Genomic DNA, 20,744 nt, shown 5'->3' on the forward strand with positions numbered 1-20,744 from the left:
AGAAAATAGTATTGAATATAAATACAGTGAGCTTATTGCACAATCATTATTTATTTCGTATACACACTATAGATTGTTTAAGATAATTAGTTAATACTAATGTATTTAGTATTTACTTTAGTGTTTTCTAAAGAGTTAAAACCAAGTTTACAATTTAATCGCGCGTTTTATATTTTCACTATAAGTGATACATACAAACTAAAGTATTGGAAACTTGTAAATAACAAACTTGAAATTAAGTCTAAAAAAAACTAGTAGACGTAAAAATACAATTTACAAACACATGAATGTTAACTTCTTAAAATTTAACTAAAGGTAATAAATTAAATTGTAAATAAATAAAACGTAAAGTTGTACAGCAGTTTTATTCAGCGAACTCTTACATAGCGTAAAGTGGGGGAGGGGGGGGTTGCATTTTTGTAATTGTCGTTGCAATGGGGTAAATGTTCACTGTCGCTCACAAATCATCAATGCCATGGACAAAACAGGACCCTTCTCATATTTTCTTTGAAATAGGGAATTTTCGGAGTTCATTCCAAAGTCATATGGTAGCAAACTAGATCTCTAGAAACGCACCGTGGTTAAACGAAGGAATTCCAGATAGTATGGATGAACTCTGCTTCGGTGACAAGCGACACGATGGTAAAAAGGACATGAAAGGATGTGCGTGCTGCATTTTACACACAAACTACCAGTCGCCTTAGCTCTTATTTAACTTGACGCGTATGCATCACTAATTCTAATGGCTAATACTAGGGTTCTCGGTAAATACTATGTTCTCGAGATCTAACACAATCGATCTGCTCATTAGCCTGCGATTAACAGATACATTTGAAGTTTGAACACTATAGTGCGCGCATGATAAGTCTGCGCGCGGCCAAAATCGGAACTAATCGTGTGACGCTATTTTTGTGCTGTGTTTATTGAATTATTAATTTATTATTAATTTTCTAAGTAAATAACAGCTAGCATTATGCCGAAAGCGATTAAAAGTGCTAGCAGGGATATTGTTTTGCAGCTAAAACGTGCTTGTGAAGAAGAATGAGACAAAAACGAGCCCATGTCACCGTTTAAGATAATTTTTGGGGCTACCAACTCATTAAATTTCCTGCATTATTCTCGATTTTATGGTTAATTATTCAATTTGTAGTTCTCTTCATTCCTTATTAAAAGCTGATATTGATCATAGATATGGCAGAACATCTTTAAGAAGCATCCTAAAGACTATAGGCTACAGTTTTAAGAAGTCTCAAGTCTAGTGTGACTTCTAATGAAAATATCCGAATCGAAGGCATTGACTTACTGCAGCAGCATTCCTATATCAAATTTAAAAACACTGCAATATATTAAATAAACTAATATATTAAACTAACTAAAACATTCTTATTGCGTTTTAATTTTCTTTTTTATATTAAATCCTAATCGAAATAACCTAGTACATCAACTGTATTTTGCTAATAAATCTCAATTACTTTTGGTTTTTAAAATAAAACATCACTTCATTAAACGAAGGAATAAATATTAGTCAAGCTGGCAACATTATGCACGCCACAAGTCGCACACAGACTTATCTTGCGCGCACTCTAGCACTAATTCCCTATTTAAACATCTTAGGACTTTGCGTGCAAAATTTCAGGTTTCTAGACACACCAGTCTAAACTACACGTTTTACGTCAATCAAGATGAGCTGTGAGTTCGTCCGTTCGCTTCTTCGTTCGTCAACGCTAAAAATAATCTATTTTCTATACGTATCTATATCCTAAAGGTTACGGATCAAAATTTCGATTTGGCATCAAATTCAATCATTGAACTGGTCCATTTAGTTATACATTGCAACCTCGAGTCGGAAGTCACTTAGTCCCTGTACCAAAGGATATGCGCACGCACAAATTAGGATGTTCCGCTTGCACATCGGGCTTCTTAATATTATTTTTAGTCTGCCGATGACCTTTGAAGTCATAGAATCAAATACGTGGAGGCTGATTTAGTCGTCCTCGTCGATGACAAATAAAACAAGAGTGAGAAAAAGATTTTTGATAATTAACTACAAAAATTTTACTAGATATCTCGAAAATTTACCAAATTCAATAATTTTTTGTCTTCACTATGCCTTTATATTTGAAATTGTAAATCAGGCCGCACACCCGTGTGACCATTATTTTGCACAGGATTTGTGAAAATTTTAATTTTTATTAATTGCTACGAAATGCCTTTCTTCAAACAAGGCTTGTGGAAAGTGCTGTGGTAGGCAGCGGTTTGGCTGTGCCCCTGGCATTGCAGACGTCCATGAATGACGGTAACCACTCACCGTCAGGTTCTGTCAATGATGGCAAGAAAAGAAATTCTCACTACAAATATAAAACTGGTTACCTTTTCTGCATTGCAATTTATGTTTGGTATTTCTAACAAAGTGAATGCTTATATTTAAATGGAATATCGGTACAGAATAATTTTTGATTCAGCCCAGTACATGTTTATAATGCTACTAATAGTGCCAATGGTTGTGAATAACAATTTTGAAGTTCAGAGGTGGTTGTAGTGTGTGATTGGAAAAATGTACTAAGAAAATAATTCTATTTAAAACATTGAATTTAATAAAACATTGAATATTTTTACCAATTTCCCAGTAAGGTTAATAATACAGATAAATTTTGTTTGCAATATTTATCATCTATTTGATAGTTTTGAAAATTAACATATTGTTATATAAATATTGTAGATTTCTTTATTACACTTAATGGCTAGACAAACATAAAGGCTACTTGGTGTACAGTGATTACTGAAGCCCACAAACACTCGAACACATAAAAAAACAACATGTTTCTTTTAATTTACCTTGATCTATATAACTATTAACTCAATTAAATTTTAAATTTCATAAAACCTATGGTATACATTGAATGTTTGTAGTATATTCTGACTTGGATGTCTTAGAATATTGTAGGTCACCATTAATAACAGCAACCACTTTTTACTAGGTCGGCCATAAGCTCTGTCTTCATAAGCAATTACCTTAATTGTTGTGCTTCATGTTTGATCTTTATTTTAGAGCATTAAGTTCTATAACTAGTCTACTATCTCATTAGTCTCTAGTACATCATTATCTTGGACAATATTGAGATTTATTACAATAAAATGAAATTTGAATGCATGTCACTAAGATGTGACGGCTAAAATTTATCACTGTTCATTCCATACTCACTAGTTATTTGTACCAAAGAAGTAAATGCATTGTACGTTGGTGGCCTTCTTCGGCGTTCTTAGTTCAGGAGTGGGAACCGCTACCTGGAAATTATCAGGGATCATAGTTAGGTTATACATTTTATCATTTGAATCAAAACAAAATTTGAAACATCACCTGTACTGAAAACACGATTTATTCATTACGATAACTCGTATTAAATCGCTTTTGAAGAATTATTAAACGTCAGAAAGCTATCTTATTAATTTCCCGCCCATAATTATGTTATTTTGGTAACATTATTTTAAATGATAATTATCACTATTAGTGAAATTAATGTTATTAAGGCAAAAGTATGGTCATGTTGTATCTATCAGTGCAATTTTCTAACTTAATAGATATGTGAAAGTAGAAAATAAATAGCATCTTACCCGGCCAGGCCAAGGACTGAAACCCTTCATTTTCGCCCTGAAACAAAGCCAGTACGCTATAGCATCACTGTATTACAACAAAAACATGAAAAAAACAAGTTATGTACAATTTCAAATACATACCAAACTAAATCCCCAAGTTTATATCCTTCAGACATGATCTACGTGCACTACGAACGAATAACCAACACGAACTAAACCAGCGACAAAATTCAATTACAAACAGACGCGAAGCTTGTTGGCTTCACCACAGGACTTTAATAAAATATAGTTTCTACTCTATGGCCACTTTTCCGCTAATCCCAAAAACCTATTAGAAACACACCAAAAATGTATTTTTAATAATGACACACTTGGTTATTAAAATTCATCGTTTCTTTGCTTGCCTGATAAAAAGCTGATATCATTAAAGTAAAACAGTGATTAAATAGTTTGGCTGAATGCTAATGAAATCAGAGTCGCAAAAACGAAAAATAGGGTTGCGACTTTCATCATTATTCAAAAAATATTTATAGGAATAAAAAACTAGCTACCTATCTAAAGAGTTTTTTAACTTATTGAGTAGTCCAGATCTAATAGATACAATAATAAATTACAACGAAGTTTTAGCATTTTCAAATAGCATATTTTTAGCATATTTTCATATTACAGTGGCTTTGACAACCTAACAGAAATAAACAACCCTTACATTTAGAGATACCATCACTGGAGACATAAAATGCAGTAGTTGTTTTTTACTTCAATTAAATTATTTACTCATTGTTATCGTTCGGGTAGTGATTAGTCGTGAACACAATGCCAGGTATTTATTAAAGTAATAGAAATATTAGTACCACCCAAGAGCTTGGATGTCGTCAGAATCAAATAACTAGATAGGAGAACACATAGCTGACCATTGTCCCTACTTTTAATGGAAATTTATTGGAGATTGTGGATTCGTTACGTTGCGTTATTAATAGTTTCTATTTATCCCTATTTATATCTCATTTGACATTTGACAATTCTTGACTTGACAACCGACAACCCACAACCGGAATTACCAGGTTCCGTCAAAATTCAAAGTAAAAAATAAGATGATAAACATAGTGTTTAAAATTTTTTAATTGCAATGCACGCAGACCCATTTAAATAATTAAATAATCTATCTAATAATAAAATAATTAACAAAAAAAAATGTCTAAAAGATATTTCCAGCAGAATTATGGAGAGAGAAAAAAAGCTAAATTGGACTGGAGCACAACTGATCATAACTTCCCTATGAGTCAAAATACATCCGTAAAAGGTATATAAATTCTCATAAATAAAGTCATGACAGAAATACCATAAAATACTAATAAAAATCTTGTCTTTATCATCGGAAATAAAATAACTTGTTTTGTAGAATAATAATGATCTGAAACGTTAATATCTTCAGATACACAATTTACACAATCAAACTCTTGGGGTAACGAGGAAGATGACGAAATGCTACTCATGGCCAGTCAGGTCTGTGAAAATGCCTGCAACGATAGCCAACTTCCCAACTACAGTATGTTTATACCGCCAGCTTCAACTAGCACACAGCTTCCACAGCCAAGCACTTCCAAAAACATATTCAAAACCCCAACATTGAATCCCACGAATTCAATATCTACACAATTAAAAGAAAAGTGCAACAGAATTTCATCCCCATTACCAGGCATAGCAAATAAACTAATGAAAGATAACTTGCAAGTGAATGTACCTGACAATTTAATTATGAATGACAAGATATACGAGAAACAGGATTCTGAAACTATTTATAAGCAGTTACTTCAACTACAAGAGGAAAATGTCAAATTGAAATCTGAAAATGGAAAATTAATTGAAAAATGTGTAACTAAAGAAGGTGAAGCCTCAATATTAAGGACTCAGCTAAAAAGTATTCAAGTTGCCGCTGACAGTGCCAGGCTAGAGAAAATGAATGTGCAAGAAAAACTGCAGATGGAATGGACGGAGAAAATAAATGCTATTAACAATCAGATGCATGATTTAAGGACCCAATTAGATTTTAAGGTTCGTATATGACAAATGATTCTGATTCTGTTCAATTTGCAATGAAATACAACAATTTTGTTTTATCAGTATGATAGTTTTTACTGTTTTTAATTAGATAAAAAAAAACTATTTTTGTATCAATATACAAATTCTCAATAACTTTACATTAGGAAAAATTTAAGCAACCGCTAAGCTGCTATTTTTTTCCTACCTATTCATTGGTAGCCTAAGGGGCCCACCAAGCTATGCGTAGACGGGCTCACTGACCCAGCTGAGAGAATTTTCTAACACTAGAGCTAGTGCAGATGCAAGAGCAGTGCTTTGCAGAGCCTACCACAGGATTGGAATCGAGGCCCACTGAGAAAGTCCAGTGAGAAACTCAGGGATGTAGCTTTACGTTGAACTCTTCATTATAATCAACGAGCTCAATAAGGACTGTGGCCAGGCCCTCCAAAAGCCTAAACACACCGAGTAGAGAAAGAGAGAGAGAGAGAGTGGATCCGCGGATACAACATGTTTCGGGCGACAGCGACTTTGCTTTGTCGCGTCTTCTGGATCGATCATGCAAATAACCTCACACACAATATGAGGTTATTGTGTCACGCCGCTTTGTCGAAATTCCCTTCTGACACTACCTAAAGGTACTTATGTATCGGTTCTAACTTTAGATCTTTGTGAAGGTCGACATTCCACACGTATCACGGTGCTCCGACGACTATCCTACAGAAAAGGGATTGGACGAGACCTGGAGAGAGTTGATGTGTGTACGGGTCGCGTGAGCGAACACTTGCATAAGTCATGACGAAACGTATACAAGTTTTGTAGAGTCTTACGAAGGGAAGGGACAATATACTTCGCTCGCAGATCGTAAGATACGGTCGACCAAGTAGGCTCGGCTGTGTACTGACTTGAATGTGTGGGGACCGAAAGTCGTGCGTCTATCAAGGGTGACGCCTAGGCCCTTTGCCTTCGTGGCCCACGGTATGGGCTGGCCGAAGATTTTAATGGCGGGTATGAAGTTGCCGCTCCTAATTCGTGACGAGATACGAGCAGTGGTGTGGTAGGGCAACCCTTTTTGAAGAGCACGGCTTTGCTTTTCGTGGGGTTGATGTCGATGCGCCACTTCTGGAACCCCTGTTCTAAATTGGTGGTTGTAGTCTGGCGTTTACTATGCATGAAAGGCATCTTCCTATCCGAGTAATAGATAGCCGTGTCATCCGCGAAAGGGGCTAACTACTACTGCGCTGGCGCTATGACCCCGCAGTGGGTCTTGGTCTCCGATAATAAACTTTGCCACACCACCTTGCCAGTCCGACACTTGAAGCTCACGTAAAATTCCACCTACAGCGTCAGACCAGCGGTACTTGGGCCTCCCTACAGGGCGGAGTCCCTCCTGTACACTGTTTTTTTTTTTTGTTTTTTTTTTATTGTTTTTTTTAATTGCTTGGATGGGTGGACGAGCTCACACAGCCCATCTGGTGGTGAATAACATGATTATTAGTTGGTTGGGTAAAATTTAAAAAACGCAGTTATGTATTTCGTGGGACCCGGGAGCTTTCTGTGATTGTATGTTCGCGATTTCTTCCTTAATTTTGTTAACGGTACTGGAGAGTAACGCGTCTGAGGGCGGCAGGGAAGCTCTGCGCTCGACCTCCCTGTCGATCAACTCGGTGTTATCGGGGTCCACGGCTTGAGCTCTGGTGGTACACTGCTCTTGCAATCACCGAATCGTCACTGAAAGCCGGGGTTGGCTTGAGGGGCGTACGAGAGGAAGCATAGTGGCCTTGGGTTTCCGCTAAGAGTCCTAGATAGACAGACGCCAATATGCTTGGTGACAGGGCGAGAGTCCTTCTAAATAATTCTCCCACATTTTTTTACGGGCTTCTTCTAGGCGAGATTTAAGGTCCCGCTGTAGACAACGCATTTTGATCTGGTTTGATTCTGTGGAATAACGATCGTCCGGATTAACGCTTTTATAACTTTTACGAGATTCCTGAGCTCGGACATTCTGATTGTACCCGCTATAGTGATGAATGTTTGTTCACAGAACCTCGAGATAATTAATGCTAAGGAGAGATGTAAAAAATTAGAATCGAACAAGCTCAACTTAACACAAGTTACTATTTCAAATAATGCATTAAGGTAATCATTTATTTTGACGTAAACAACAATATTGATGTTACCAAAAAACTACCCATAACTAATTTGATTACTTTTTAATAATATTTTTTTTTATTGTAAAGATAATGAGATAATGTTATAAATAATTATATTTCTAAGGGCATAAAAATAATTAATTTATTTTTTACTATAGAAGAATTGAAATACCAATGAACAAATCAGGTTCTTATAAAATCTAATTAGTTATCATTTTTAGCCACACCTCAAAAACCAACGGAGTCAATTCCTCTTTAACTCAAAGCAAAAAAGTCAAGATGGTCTCTGACATAACGCAAACCGAGAGAAAACTACACTTCCTGAAGCTACCAAAGAGAATACCTACAGGTTAAAAGTATAAGACAAAACACTTTAAGACGTAGCTATTTAAAGCCATCGAACCATTAAATAAATTACCTTTTTCTGTGAAATATACATTAAGCAAACCCTAATCACAATGTGAGTTCACAACACAATAATTAAAATTACTTTAATGGTTTAATATCACATGGGTTGTTTAATCTAATTGTTTTGAACCTTTCTAATAATTGCAGTCTTCATGGTCACTCAAGACTACGTTTTTAATCGTAAACATTTGAATATTACTGGTGGTAGGACCTCCTGTGAGTCCGCGCGGGTGGGTACCACCACCCTGCCTATTTCTGCCGTAAAGCAGTAATGCGTTTCGGTTTGAAGGGCGGGGCAGCCGTTGTAACTATACGTGAGACCTTAGAACTTATATCTCAAGGTGGGTGGCTCCTCCCACGACATGCCCAAGACGCCTAGCTCCCCACCGACCGAGGCCAAGTTGTTCTGGGGCGGCCTCTCTTCTAGATAGAATCTAGAGTAGGGCTTATTATGAGGCCGCACGAGTAGGTACCATCTAGTCTACTTTTACCGCAAAACTACATAAATCTCATGTCTCAAAAGGTTTTAAAGTAAACAATTGATATATTAAGAAGAAGGAGAGGTATATATAGAGGAAGAGGTAGACTTAAGGAAAAATGGATGGATTGCGTGAAAGACGATATGTGTAAGAAGGGAGTGAGCGAAAAAATGGTATATGATAGAGGAGTATGGAAGGAGAAAGCATGTTGTGCCGACCCCAGATGGCTAGAAGAAGGGCAGGAGAATGATGATGATGATGATGATGATGAACTGATATATAGAGCGACTCTTCGAAGAATTAAAAATTAACGTTACAACTATCGTTTTAAGCTTCATCAAAGCTGAGTCACATACTGCCACTCATTATTCAACCAACGGTAAAGAAGCCTTCGATACTGGAATACAATGAGAACTTAAGGAGGTGTCCGGAGACCGCGGCCCAGTGTGGAATGCTCGGCACGTCCCTTGGTATCCCGTCCGGGCAGACCCTCGAACGAAGTGCGAGGAGGACAAACCTTCAGAGCATTTACGAGGATATATGTAGTATCGCAGTCGGGACCGCCGATGAAAATAATTATTGTAAGGTGAGGGATAAATGTTTCCAGTGTGCTTAGTGGAGGCCGCGTCCGCGCGGGTGGGTGCCACCACTCTGCCTGTTTCTACCGTGAAGCAGTAATGCGTTTCGGTTTCCATCATGACCATGATTGATGATTGATATGACCAATAATATCCGCGCTGTACAGAATAAATGGGCAATGGGCCCAGAATCGAACCCTGTGATACACCATTAATGACGTTAGCCATGTTGGATTGAACATTACCCTCACCGCGAGGAATTCCATATAAGTATGACCTAACTTTTACGCTATCGAGAACGTTAAAAGACTCGCACTGAGCACACTGTTTAGGACGAAAAGTAGTTCGTCACTGACTCACATTGAATAAATAAATTACTTCCAATTTTTTTTATTTCTGACGTTACTGTTAATTCACGGATGAGGAAGGTCTAGTTTTAAATGTCCGTGCTCACAGGTATTCGAAACAATAAAACTAATATTGCACGAGACACGGCAGCGCCTGGTCTCCATATCGCGCAGGATGACGAAAGCCTTCCAGAAGGAGATCGACGAGAGGTACGCGGAGAGCGCCTCGACCTTCGTGCATGTCGACAGGGAACAGTTGTTGTCCAGCACGTGAGGAAACTTCATAACTAAAGATCTAATTATATTCGTGGGACAGCTGGTCTGTGTGCTTAGTGCGAGTTTTTTGACGCTCTCGATAGCGTAAAAGTTAACGCAAATTTGTATGCAGTTGGAACAGCGCCCCTAGCGGCAAACGTACGTAAATGTTCCAACTCCATACAAAATTGAGTTAACTTTTACGCTATCGAGAGCGTTAAAAAACTCACACTAAGCAAACTGGTCCTTATTGAGACCTCGTTTCTAGTGCTTGCGGGCCGCACAAGGCGATGTCCTTGGACTCCGGTAACTTAATACCAGGTGGGCCGAGAGCTCGCATGTCAGATAACACATGTTCAATTCACAAGTGAAACATTCAGAAGTATTCTATTGCATTCTCACGCAGGCTAAATCTATTTATATATGTGTATGTTTGTCTCTTTTTAGCAGACGTCATTGATTGTGGTCGCATTTCCAATTATTAAGCGAACACTTTTATTACACAGAATAGTGACTTTTGCGCTTCTGATCTCGAGGATTCGTAACACAATATTTCAAGTACATTGACGATCTGAAGTTCAATAACGAATAGTTTTGAAGTCCACGTGATACAAGTTATATTTTCAACTCATTGAAGTGAAACTTCTTTAGAATCGTGATTTCAAACTCGATGAAACGAAAAAATAAGTCCATAGAGACACAAACACATAAATTTTTAGGATTCAGCCGGCGAGAGAATGAGATAGAACACATTAGACGTTCTCGGTCTCCTCTTTGTGCGACTCTTCGTAGCATCCCCACTATCGTCCACTAAACATTGTCCATATGTATGCTCCTGTGTAGTATATCTATATCTTATTTATAAGTTTCATTTCTACCCTGTGTGACTGGCACACACACACACATTTTGGTTTTTCCACTCTTGGAATCATTAAAATACATGGCACAATGCAGTGAGCTGTACCGGGACGAGCAGGACATAGAGGCGCGGCGGGCGGCGGGGGCGCTGGGGTACGTGCGGGGCGCGCGGGGGGCGGGGGACGGGCTGCTGGCCCAGCTCCACGAGATATGCTCTCTTATACAAAAATCTGTAAGTTTCTATTCCTTAGAATTATTTCTTCTTCAATTCAAGAAAATATAAAACATTTTTTTAAATTCTTTTTTAAATAGCTTTGGATGGGCTATTACTGCTGAGATGGCTCGTGGTTAACAGAGGCTTAATTAAAGCGTATATGAAACCAGCCACACGGACTCTTGCGGTTCACGGACTATTGTCCTGGTCCCGGCCTTCATATTGGCACACGGGGCTGCTTATCGGCAGAATACTGGTACTTGCCGGAGGGTTGCATCTAGGACACATTGACATTAAAAAATATACAATTGAAAATGGTCGGCCTGCTTAAATACTGAGAGCCAGGTAGGCAGGCATTACATGCGGTAGGATCTCTTCTGAGTCCGCGCGGGTAGGTACCACCACCCTGCCTATTTCTGCCGTGAAGCAGTAATACGTTTCGGTTTGAAGGGTGGGGCGGCCGTTGTAACTATACTTGAGACCTTAGAACTTATATCTCAAGATGGGTGGCGCATTTACGTTGTAGATGTGTATGGGCTGCAGTAAGCACTCTGTTGCAGCACTGCGCGGCGCCGCACGCCGGGGTGCTCCTGGCCGCGGCGCACGTGTCGGCGGGGGCGGGGGCGCGGGCGGCGCGGGGCGTCCTCACCGCTATAATAAGGGCGAAGCCGCCGCCCGCCGTGTCCCGCGCGACGCTGCGGGCGGCCGCGCGACTGGCGCACCGGGGCGGACCTGCAGGCGCCCTCTGTCCCGGGACGAGCCCGGAGAAGTCGGAACAAGAGCGGGACCAAGGTACGCAGCATATCGACGCTAGAGGCAAACGTGACTAAGCGACAATAACTGCTTTGTACATAAACGATAGGCAATAACCATATTCGATGCGCAAAAAAAAAATATTTCTAGGTCTATTAAAATCATTTCAAACCTACAGCTAGATTCGTTAAAAATAATTTTTGTTCAGGTATTTCAACTTTAAATTAGTCTACTGTAAAGTTCACTCATCGTCGCTTAGTCACGTTTGCCTTTCAAACGTCGATATGGAATAGTGCGACCGCAAGCCCGCCTCATTAGAACCCTTTACAAAACATTAAATGGAGACGCATTAATGATTTCAGAACCGTGCGCCATGCAGATGCTTCTGACGCAGATAAAAGTCTGCCTGAGGCGTGCGGGGCGAGAGGGGTGGGGGGGACGCGCGGTCGCCGGTATCGCCGGGGACTTACTTCTGCTGTTCGGCGGCCTGTACCCCCGGGGCGTCAGCTTGCTTCCCGACAAATCCAGGTAACAACCACCAAGAGCTCGATTTCTTATACTTTTTGAAGTGAAACTTCTTTAGAATCATTGTGATTTCAAACTCGATGAAACGAAATGAAACGAAACGAAAAAGTAAGTTCATAGAGACTCAAACACATAAATGTGTAGAATTCAGCCGGCGAGAGAATAAGATAGAACACATTATACGTGAAGTTAAAGTATCAATTCACAGAGGGCGCTACCTCACTATTAAAAATGATTTACACATATTCACTAATGAAAAATTTTTACATATACTTAGACATTTAGGATAATTGTATTTTAATTTTCGTAATTATTTATAAAAACACGTGTGAATTGCACACGTGTTTTTTTTTTCTGGAGACCAAGCTAAATGTAGACTGGAATTGGTAACTCAGTTGTTATCCGAGAGTTTGCTATTTGCTATTGATGATTATTCAAGGTTATGATGACGAAACAAAATGTAAGTAATGTAATGAGAGAATGTAGTGTTCTGGTGTCGGCAGGTGCAGCTGTCCGCTCGCGCTGGTGCAGACCGCCGTGCTCAGCCTCCGGGCCTGCGCCGTGAGCCTCCGTGAGCACGCTGCAGCGGGAGCGACATCCGGTAGGCTACTCGCACTACTTACTCCACGTCACGGAACTAATGTGGCCTATATATGGCCTATAATTATAATTTTAAGAGCAACCGGCACAGCGTGTTGCCATCAAAATTATTTTTGATGTCTTGATTCTGGCTTTTAAAACGTCAATAACATATGTAGTACACGAAATTAAATCTTTGCGTGAGAGAGAGAGAGAGAGAGAGAACATACTTTATTGCATCAGAAAACAGTCAACAAGCAGATATGTTTGTACAATAGGCGGTCTTATCGCTAAAAGCGATCTCTTCCAGACAACCGTTTAATTACCCGAAATTCTGGACAGATAAAGATACAGCAGGTGTTGCGGTGTACTATTAACAACACATTATTAGAGAAACTACATACATACAATAAATATATATATACCGTTAAAGACAATATGAAATCACCATTTTTTTTTTATTGCCTACATGAGTGGACGAGCTCACAGCCGACCTGGTGTTAAGTAGTCACTGGAGTCCATAGACATCCACAACGTAAATGCGCCACCCACCTTGAGATATATAAGTTCTAAGGTCTCAAGAATAATTACAACGGCTGCCCCACCCTTCAAACCGAAACGCATTACTGCTTCACGGCAGGAATAGGCAGGGCGGTGGTACCTATCCGCGCGGACTCACAAGAGGTCCTGCCACCAGTATCAGCTCATTAACTGATACACAACGGAAGTCGACACCGTGAGCCGGTCCTCTGCCCACAGTCCGTGCGTGGGAGGAGCTGATGGCGGCGTGTCGCTGCGGCGTGCAGATGCTGTACCAGTGCTCGATGCGGGACGCGGACTTCGCCGCGCTCCTCAAGCACAACGAGGGACACCTCATTCAGTTCTGCGAGATCCTGAAGGACTACCCGCACAGCGACGTCCACTGTGAGTGCTCCGCCGCCCTCCCCCCAACCGGCGTCCCGTACGGATACCAATAGTCTTCTTCTTTATTTTTTGGCTCCGGTACAGTTTGTGCATTAGCCAGCGTCAAGATTTTCATAATTCGCCGTTTTAATTGTTTACAGTATATGAATAATAAAAAACGAAAAAAAAGGAAACTAATTGCTACATAAGATGATTAAAAACGAATTAAATTTACAAATGAGATGATATGTGATAAAATATAATCTCAAAACGGTGGTCATTAACTGAGATTTTTCAACTTCGCTCCTCGCGTTCCCACCAAAAAGTCATATTACCAATAGTCAATTATTTGTATTGATTACATTATATCTTTTCATCTTATCTTATTATTTCTAATATTTTTCGACATCAAATACATGAGATCGAATATCCATGATATGAATTTAACATAAATTCGAATTAAATTTAATTCTGATATGTTTAGAAAGAAACGGCAAATTTACAATTCGGTACAAAAGCGATTCTAGCAAATAATGGATACGACCTTATGATTCTCAGATTTACTGGTGGTAGAACCTCTTGTGAGTCCGCACGGGTAGATACCACCACTCTGCCTATTTCTGCTGTGAAGCAGTAATGCGTTTCGGTTTGAAGGGTGGGGCAACCGTTGTAACTATTTACGTTGTAGATATCTATAATCTATAATTTACGTTGTAGATATCTATAACCGTAACCACTTAACACCAGGTGGGCTGTAAGCTCGTCCACCCATCTAAGCAATAAAAAAAAGATCACATTCAAAGTATTATGTGACGTTCCAGCCAGCATGCTCTCGGAGCTGTCGTTGCCCCTGCAGGTGGCGCCGCCCCACGCGCCCCCCTCCTTCCACAACACGCCCTGGCTGGACAGCTTCAAAGACTTCACCATATCAGATTAAACACGGTGGAGGAGCACACGCCGCCTACACGGACAGCAAGAGTAGCGAGCCACTGCATGGACAACGCCAAGATCGTAATGGCAATAATATTTTGTGAGTCGTCATGGCCTAAAGGATAAGACGTCCAGTGCATTCGTATGTAGCGACGCATCGGTGTTCGAATCCCGCAGGCGGGTACCATTGTTTTCTAATGAAATATGTACCTAACAAATGTCCACGATAAGCTTCCACGGTGAAGGCATAACATCGTGTAATAAAAATCAAACAAAATTATAATTTGTGTAATGACTGGTGGTAGGACCTCTTGTGTACCACCACTCTGCCTATTTCTGCCGTGAAGCAGTAATGCATTTAGAGTCCTTAGAACTCATGTTTTAAGGTGGGTGGCGACATTAACATGGTTGATGTCTATGGGCTCCGGTGACTATTTAACATGTGGGCTGTGAGCTCGTCCATACATTTAAGCAATAAAAAATGGGCGCATGACAGTAGGGCGTGCCTACCCGTGAGTAGTGACAATATCAAATTCCCTTGACCAATATGTTTTGTGACTATTAAAACGTACAGATTATCATTGGATGTTTTTAAAACTATGGTTCGTGCGGTGGCGACTTGTATGTATGCAACCAGACTTGTGATAACTTCATGTAACTCCCAACGACTTATTCAAACATATACAATGTTATTTATTAAACATTTATTATTGTTGTTGTTTATTTGTGATTTTTTCTTAATTTTTAATTAATTAAACACAGTAACAGATAAATAAATAAAAAACTTCATCTAACAGCCTATAATTGCAACTGTGCTATATTCAGTAATGTATTTTAATACAATCACAATCACATGATTAATTTTAATTTGAGAAATGGGAGTCGCAGCGACCACGTTTGCACTTCTAATGTAACGCGCGTTCAGTACCTACATACTAAAATATGTTAACTCTGTGTTATAATTTAAACATGTAATAAATATTTTAGGCTGGATTCCGATATGATCCAGTGATATGTTCAACAATTAATGAAAATCCACCATAATTTATTTGTTCTTTTTAAGTTTTCAAACGAAACGTCATGTTTTTAATGATTTTGTTTTGAATAAAACGAATTTGTTTATAATAATATTTTTTATTTCTTGCATAATAATGCTAGTATAGTAAACTTACATTTTTCTAGGAATGTGAAAAAAATTAATAGAATATATCACAATAATTCTATATAATAAATAGGAAATATATTTTAAGACAGTAAAACCAAGAAACTGATTTCCTGTTCAATAGACTTGTGGTCATTAAAGACAATGCAAAAGATTTCATAAATTTATTGGCTTTAGTCACGCTGTATGTTAATACAATTATCAATGTACTTAATTAAAAATATAATTATTCATTATGTATGCAAATGTCTTGGAGAAGTTACAAATTATGGAGCTATAGTAGCCACTGATGGTGTCACTGGCACGCCAGGAGCGCTTACTGCATTTGGTCCGTGAAAGAAGTATAACATAAAACCAGTTGCCAACAAGAAATGAAAAGCAAGAATAGATCCGACAAGTATATAAAAATATTTTGATTTCTTCAAAGCTGGCAGCAGCCAGAATATGAGGACTGCTCCGGAGACAAAGGCAGCCATTAACACAAACAACCACTGGAGCCAAGAGATCTGGATGGTCCAGAATATAGCCACAGGGATGTAAATGGAAAGTGAATAGCCATATAAACAGAACAGAGATATCATAGTTGGAGAGTTCGAGGTCTGAAAAAAATATAATGGAGCTGTTATGTGTCTGAAACTATTACTATCATAAACATATTTCAAGATGAACAATGGGGATGTGTTTATATACCATTAGTTGTATCAATGTCTAGTTTTAAATATAAAAAAATTACTGGTGGGTAGGACCTCTTTGAGTCCACACGGATAGGTACCACCACCCTGCCCATTTCAGTCGTAAAGCAGTAATGCGTTTCGGTTTGAAGGGTGGGGCGGCCGTTGTAACTATACTGATATCTTAGAACCTATATATCAAGGTGGGTGGCGCATTTACGTTGTAGATGTCTATGGGCTCCAGTAACCACTTAACACCCTGTGAGCACGCACTGTGAGTTCGTCTCATTTAAGCAAAAAAAAGATGTTTTAACGAGCATATCAAAGAATAGTTTGCGTCTTACTCATTAATATCGCAATAAGTTTAATCAGCAAGTCTTTCCATTTTTTTGCTAACAATATTTTTATAATGTTTCGGCGTATCTGTTAGAAGGCAGGGGGCAGCAAAAAAAAAATACGAACCTGCGTCTCAATCTCATCTTGTACATCGGGAAGCGTAGTCCATTTCAAGACACCCCACAGTGCCAGAGGGACCAACCAAACGTAACATACTATGGCTGTTGCTGCATAAGACACCAAATGAAAATCATAGCGCCAGTGGACTGCCTTGTTAACATTCTGTAGATAACTTGCTATGTTCCCGCTCACGGCAATTGTAAAGATCTGTAAGAAAAAAGTGTTAATTTTTTTGTGAGATTGTGATAAATGAAATAAGCATTTTTTTTGCAACAGGTTTGATTTTTTTGACTTGTTTTCTACAAAACTTCATTGATTAGTTAAAATTAAAATAATGTTATAGAATGAGAATTAAAAACACTTTTATTGCAGAACTACAAATAATACTCTGTAAATTATAATATAAACTCTATTAAATTAATAATTATATAACAGGGACAAAAACTATTTATGAAATGTATGTTTAACTATAAAAAGAAAAGAAAAAAACTTCAAATGATCTAGTGCCTCCGCTAACCACTCCACAAGCTGTGACTGGGTTTGTTCACCTATGTATATTAATAAATAGTTACAGAAAAATTGGAAGTTCTTCTTTTCTGAAACTAAAACTATCACATAAAATTATAATTTTTAAAGAAGAATAGTAATAACAATGAAACTATTCAAAAGGTTGGATTTTAATGGTCAGACTTCGAAAAATTAATAGTTTAAAATATTGTTACTTTTTTCGATTTTTTTAAATTAAAAAAGCTTGCGGTAGACAGCGGCTTGGCTCTGCCTCTGACATTGCTGAAGTCCATGGGCGACGGTAGCCACTCACCATCAGGTGGGTTGTATGCTTGTCTGCAAGGGCAATAAAAAAAAAAGCTGTCTTAAATGTAATAAACTTTAAAAACATTTGAACAGTTTAATTTTATAGGTACTTTTTCTGAAACTAAGACAGCGAATAAATAGTGTCCATGAAATGATTACCAGTCGTAGAGCATTGTACAATGATATTCTTGTTTTATCGCTGCATTGGATTTTCTTCATAGAAGTTTAAACACACAATCCAAAAGTTTTCCTTAGAAATTAGGGTAGTGCCCACCTATTCCTATAGCAAACTATCAGCTAAAATGATTGGGAATCGTGCCTACTTTTAATAATAAAAAAACCAAAGGTAAAACACATAATAGTAAAAACTAACTTTTTTTGTTTATGAAGATAAACATTATCATTGAACTATTTTAAAGCATTTTCTTGTTACTTATGTGGTGATAACATCAATATAATATTGCTTCATGTTAAAAAATAACTTGTTAATTGATTTAAATGTGTGTAAATAAAAGCACCAGTAATTCTCAATGAGAAAATTTCTAGAGCTGTGTGTGCTCGACACTTAAAGCCCGAATAAATGTGCTTGAAGTGAGAACTGGGTGGTAGTGTCTTGTGAATCTATGCGGATAGGTAGCACTGCCCTGCCTATATCTGCATTTTATATTAAAACATAAAAGCCATAAGACAATTGAGAAAGCACACTGTAAGATTTCAGAAGTTTTCATATCAATGCAAAATATGGTTAAAAAAAATAAAAATGACGGCATCAGTGCCACATATGCAGCACTAACAATTTAACACTACATTATACTTATAGACGTATACAACATGTAATTTCCTGATCTATGCCTAAATTAATAATAAATGTGGATATTTGGTAAATTTCATAAACCTCATCAGTCAAGATTAAACTACTTTAAAAAACTGTAATGGAAACTTTAGTTACCATAAAATAAGATTGGAGGTAAGATTACTCTAAAAAAAGTAATATTTTGTTTGGATCTTGGTACTGTTACCAAGATCCAAACAAAATATTACTGATTACAGTGCCACTTAGGCTTGTGGAGCCCGGGCTTAGAGTGCATGAGGAGCGGCAAAATTTTTGAAATGTCAGAATTTCAGAGACAAAAAAAGTAGAGACAGTCTCCTTTGAAAATAAGTTGTTATTTTTTATTTTCCTTTTTTAATTATTATTTTTTAAATGTAAATTAAAAATATTGGTTCAATATTAATAAGATTTATTCTAACATTGAGAGTGGCGTAATAAACAGGGCTTAGGGCGGCATCAAGCCTAAATTCATCACTGGTTGCAAGTCACATACATTTTACAATAGACAAAAAACTACTTACATTTTAATATTTGGATTTTTATTGTCATTTTATTATGAAGGATGATGGTGGGCATCCATAACAACAAAAATTGTTTAATCACACATGCAAACGAGATTAATGTAAATAAAAATTATAAAGTCAAGACTATCATACCATTTTTAATACACTAAGGAATACCATTTAGCAAAATGTAATTGAAAATGTATAGGACTACGAAATTGCCTTTTAGAATTTATATTTCTTGTTTCGGTTTATATAATTTAGCTGAATATTGTGCCTCATCAATTAACACAGATTTAAGGTGCCCATTACCAGAGTCAATGAAATCCAGATAGGTCCATACAAGTCGGGTTTGCCTTTTATCTTCTCATCAAAATAGTTTCTAGAGACTTTCTGGGGCAATACTGATGATATAATCCTCTCCACAACTTCACTGGTCTGCACATCAAAGTATTTCTGATAATACTCTATTGTCCAGAAGTTGTGATTCGCTAAAATAATAAATACTTATTTATTAAATATATTACAAATGCCTAAATCAACAAGTTTTATTTTACTGTACAGTACTTTGAAAATGTTTATTTTTTAGATATATTTACAGAAAAGACTGCACAGCATACATCTGGAGAAAAAGCAATGAAATAATGTTTTAGTACTAGCTTCGAAGGTTTCGATTTCTAGAAAAAAAAAAGAAATTCTTACACTGAGGTTGAGTCTCTGCTTCTGGAACAGCTCCGGGCGTTTCGTCAAAGGAGTAATTTTGATTAGAAATATTACTATTATTGTATTGATTTGTATGTACTGCCTCGACATCAATACGCGCAGTTCGCTCATTGTGTTCCGGGGAATAGTCCTGGAAATTTAACAACTCGCCCGTATGGACGTTGGACATGATGACCGGTCACTTAGAATGTTTTCTTAAAATAATTTTATTAGAAAAACGAAATCAAACAAATTTTAGAAAATTTCACTGTACAATATTGGCTTGTCAAAATGTTAACGTCGTACATTAAATTCCAAGTTATTGCAAAAGTATAAAAATCGATATTGTTTCAGACCAAGAAACGAAACTTTACAATTAATTTATGCTTTAATATTTAGGTACTCTTAAAATTCATTAAAGTTGCTTTTGAATCACTTGTAGGTACGATTCCTAGTTTCTTTACACTATTCACGTGCCATCTATCGTACATCAATGGAACTATAATCTGGGGATGTCAGCAAAATATTTAAATAGAGTATCTGACAGTATCTGTTATTTGGTGTGTTTATTAAGTAAGAAGGTTTCAAAATGAAAATATTTGGTTAACTCTTATGTTTCAGTAGGTTACTTGAAACATGAGAGTTAACCAAATATTTTCATTTTGAAACCATTAATGAGAAACAAAAGTTTATTTTCACAGTACACATACTGAATTATACTTATTAACTCCATGGTAAGAAGAGACGATTGATATGTCCAATATACTTTTTATTGAAATTATTATCAAATCAGATACCAAAGCTTGAAAAAAAAATCGAAATGAAAAATTTGTTGGAATTCTTGAGAATTTTTGACTTTTATACAGTGGTTTTTATTCATTCGTTAAAGTGACAAAGGAACTGCTACCAGTACTTTGTAAAAAAAGTCTGAAACAAAGTCTGTGTGTGGTACGAAATTGAATGAAATTGATTATAGTTGAGACAGCATGTTG

The 20,744-nt window shown here is 37.5% G+C and overlaps 3 protein-coding genes across 7 annotated transcripts in view; 1 reads left to right on the forward strand and 2 right to left on the reverse strand.

Annotated features, from left to right (window-relative positions):
* The window catches only part of Ndf (Nucleosome-destabilizing factor), an 82,282-nt gene extending 78,463 nt beyond the window's left edge, over positions 1 to 3,819 (reverse strand). For all 4 annotated transcript variants that reach the window (XM_089739273.1, XM_028181157.2, XM_028181156.2 and 1 more), the window contains exons 1-3: positions 3,736 to 3,819; positions 3,613 to 3,649; positions 3,203 to 3,285 (exon numbers count right to left, since the gene is read on the reverse strand). In XM_089739273.1, the coding sequence (XP_089595399.1) occupies positions 3,203 to 3,285; positions 3,613 to 3,649; positions 3,736 to 3,770 (155 nt within the window). In that variant the 5' untranslated portion in view covers positions 3,771 to 3,819. The remainder of the gene's footprint in view (positions 1 to 3,202; positions 3,286 to 3,612; positions 3,650 to 3,735) is intronic.
* Positions 3,820 to 4,630: 811 nt separating this feature from the next.
* On the forward strand, positions 4,631 to 15,741 carry LOC114248031 (uncharacterized). Of its 2 annotated transcripts, none has more exons than XM_089739653.1 (12): positions 4,631 to 4,894; positions 5,027 to 5,646; positions 7,676 to 7,770; positions 8,006 to 8,133; positions 9,004 to 9,257; positions 9,706 to 9,866; positions 10,806 to 10,941; positions 11,484 to 11,715; positions 12,039 to 12,203; positions 12,695 to 12,802; positions 13,540 to 13,704; positions 14,505 to 15,741. In XM_089739653.1, exons 1-12 carry the CDS (start codon positions 4,786 to 4,788, stop codon positions 14,618 to 14,620), a joined length of 2,289 nt encoding a protein of 762 aa, XP_089595779.1. In that variant the 5' UTR covers positions 4,631 to 4,785; the 3' UTR covers positions 14,621 to 15,741. The 2 variants fall into 2 exon arrangements, with proteins under 2 accessions (XP_089595779.1, XP_089595780.1); XM_089739654.1 differs by having other exon boundaries at positions 4,632 to 4,894; positions 12,039 to 12,204; positions 12,705 to 12,802.
* On the reverse strand, positions 15,728 to 20,250 carry LOC114248014 (protein YIPF2). The gene is made up of 4 exons (XM_028181129.2): positions 19,753 to 20,250; positions 19,363 to 19,541; positions 16,909 to 17,109; positions 15,728 to 16,374 (listed from the first exon to the last, which is right to left on the reverse strand). Exons 1-4 carry the CDS (start codon positions 19,940 to 19,942, stop codon positions 16,042 to 16,044), a joined length of 903 nt encoding a protein of 300 aa, XP_028036930.2. The 5' UTR covers positions 19,943 to 20,250; the 3' UTR covers positions 15,728 to 16,041.
* Between the last annotated feature and the right edge of the window lie 494 nt (positions 20,251 to 20,744).

Source organism: Bombyx mandarina, chromosome A1 (genome assembly GCF_030267445.1).
Source record: "Bombyx mandarina strain Sakado chromosome A1, ASM3026744v2".
NCBI lineage: Eukaryota > Metazoa > Arthropoda > Insecta > Lepidoptera > Bombycidae > Bombyx > Bombyx mandarina.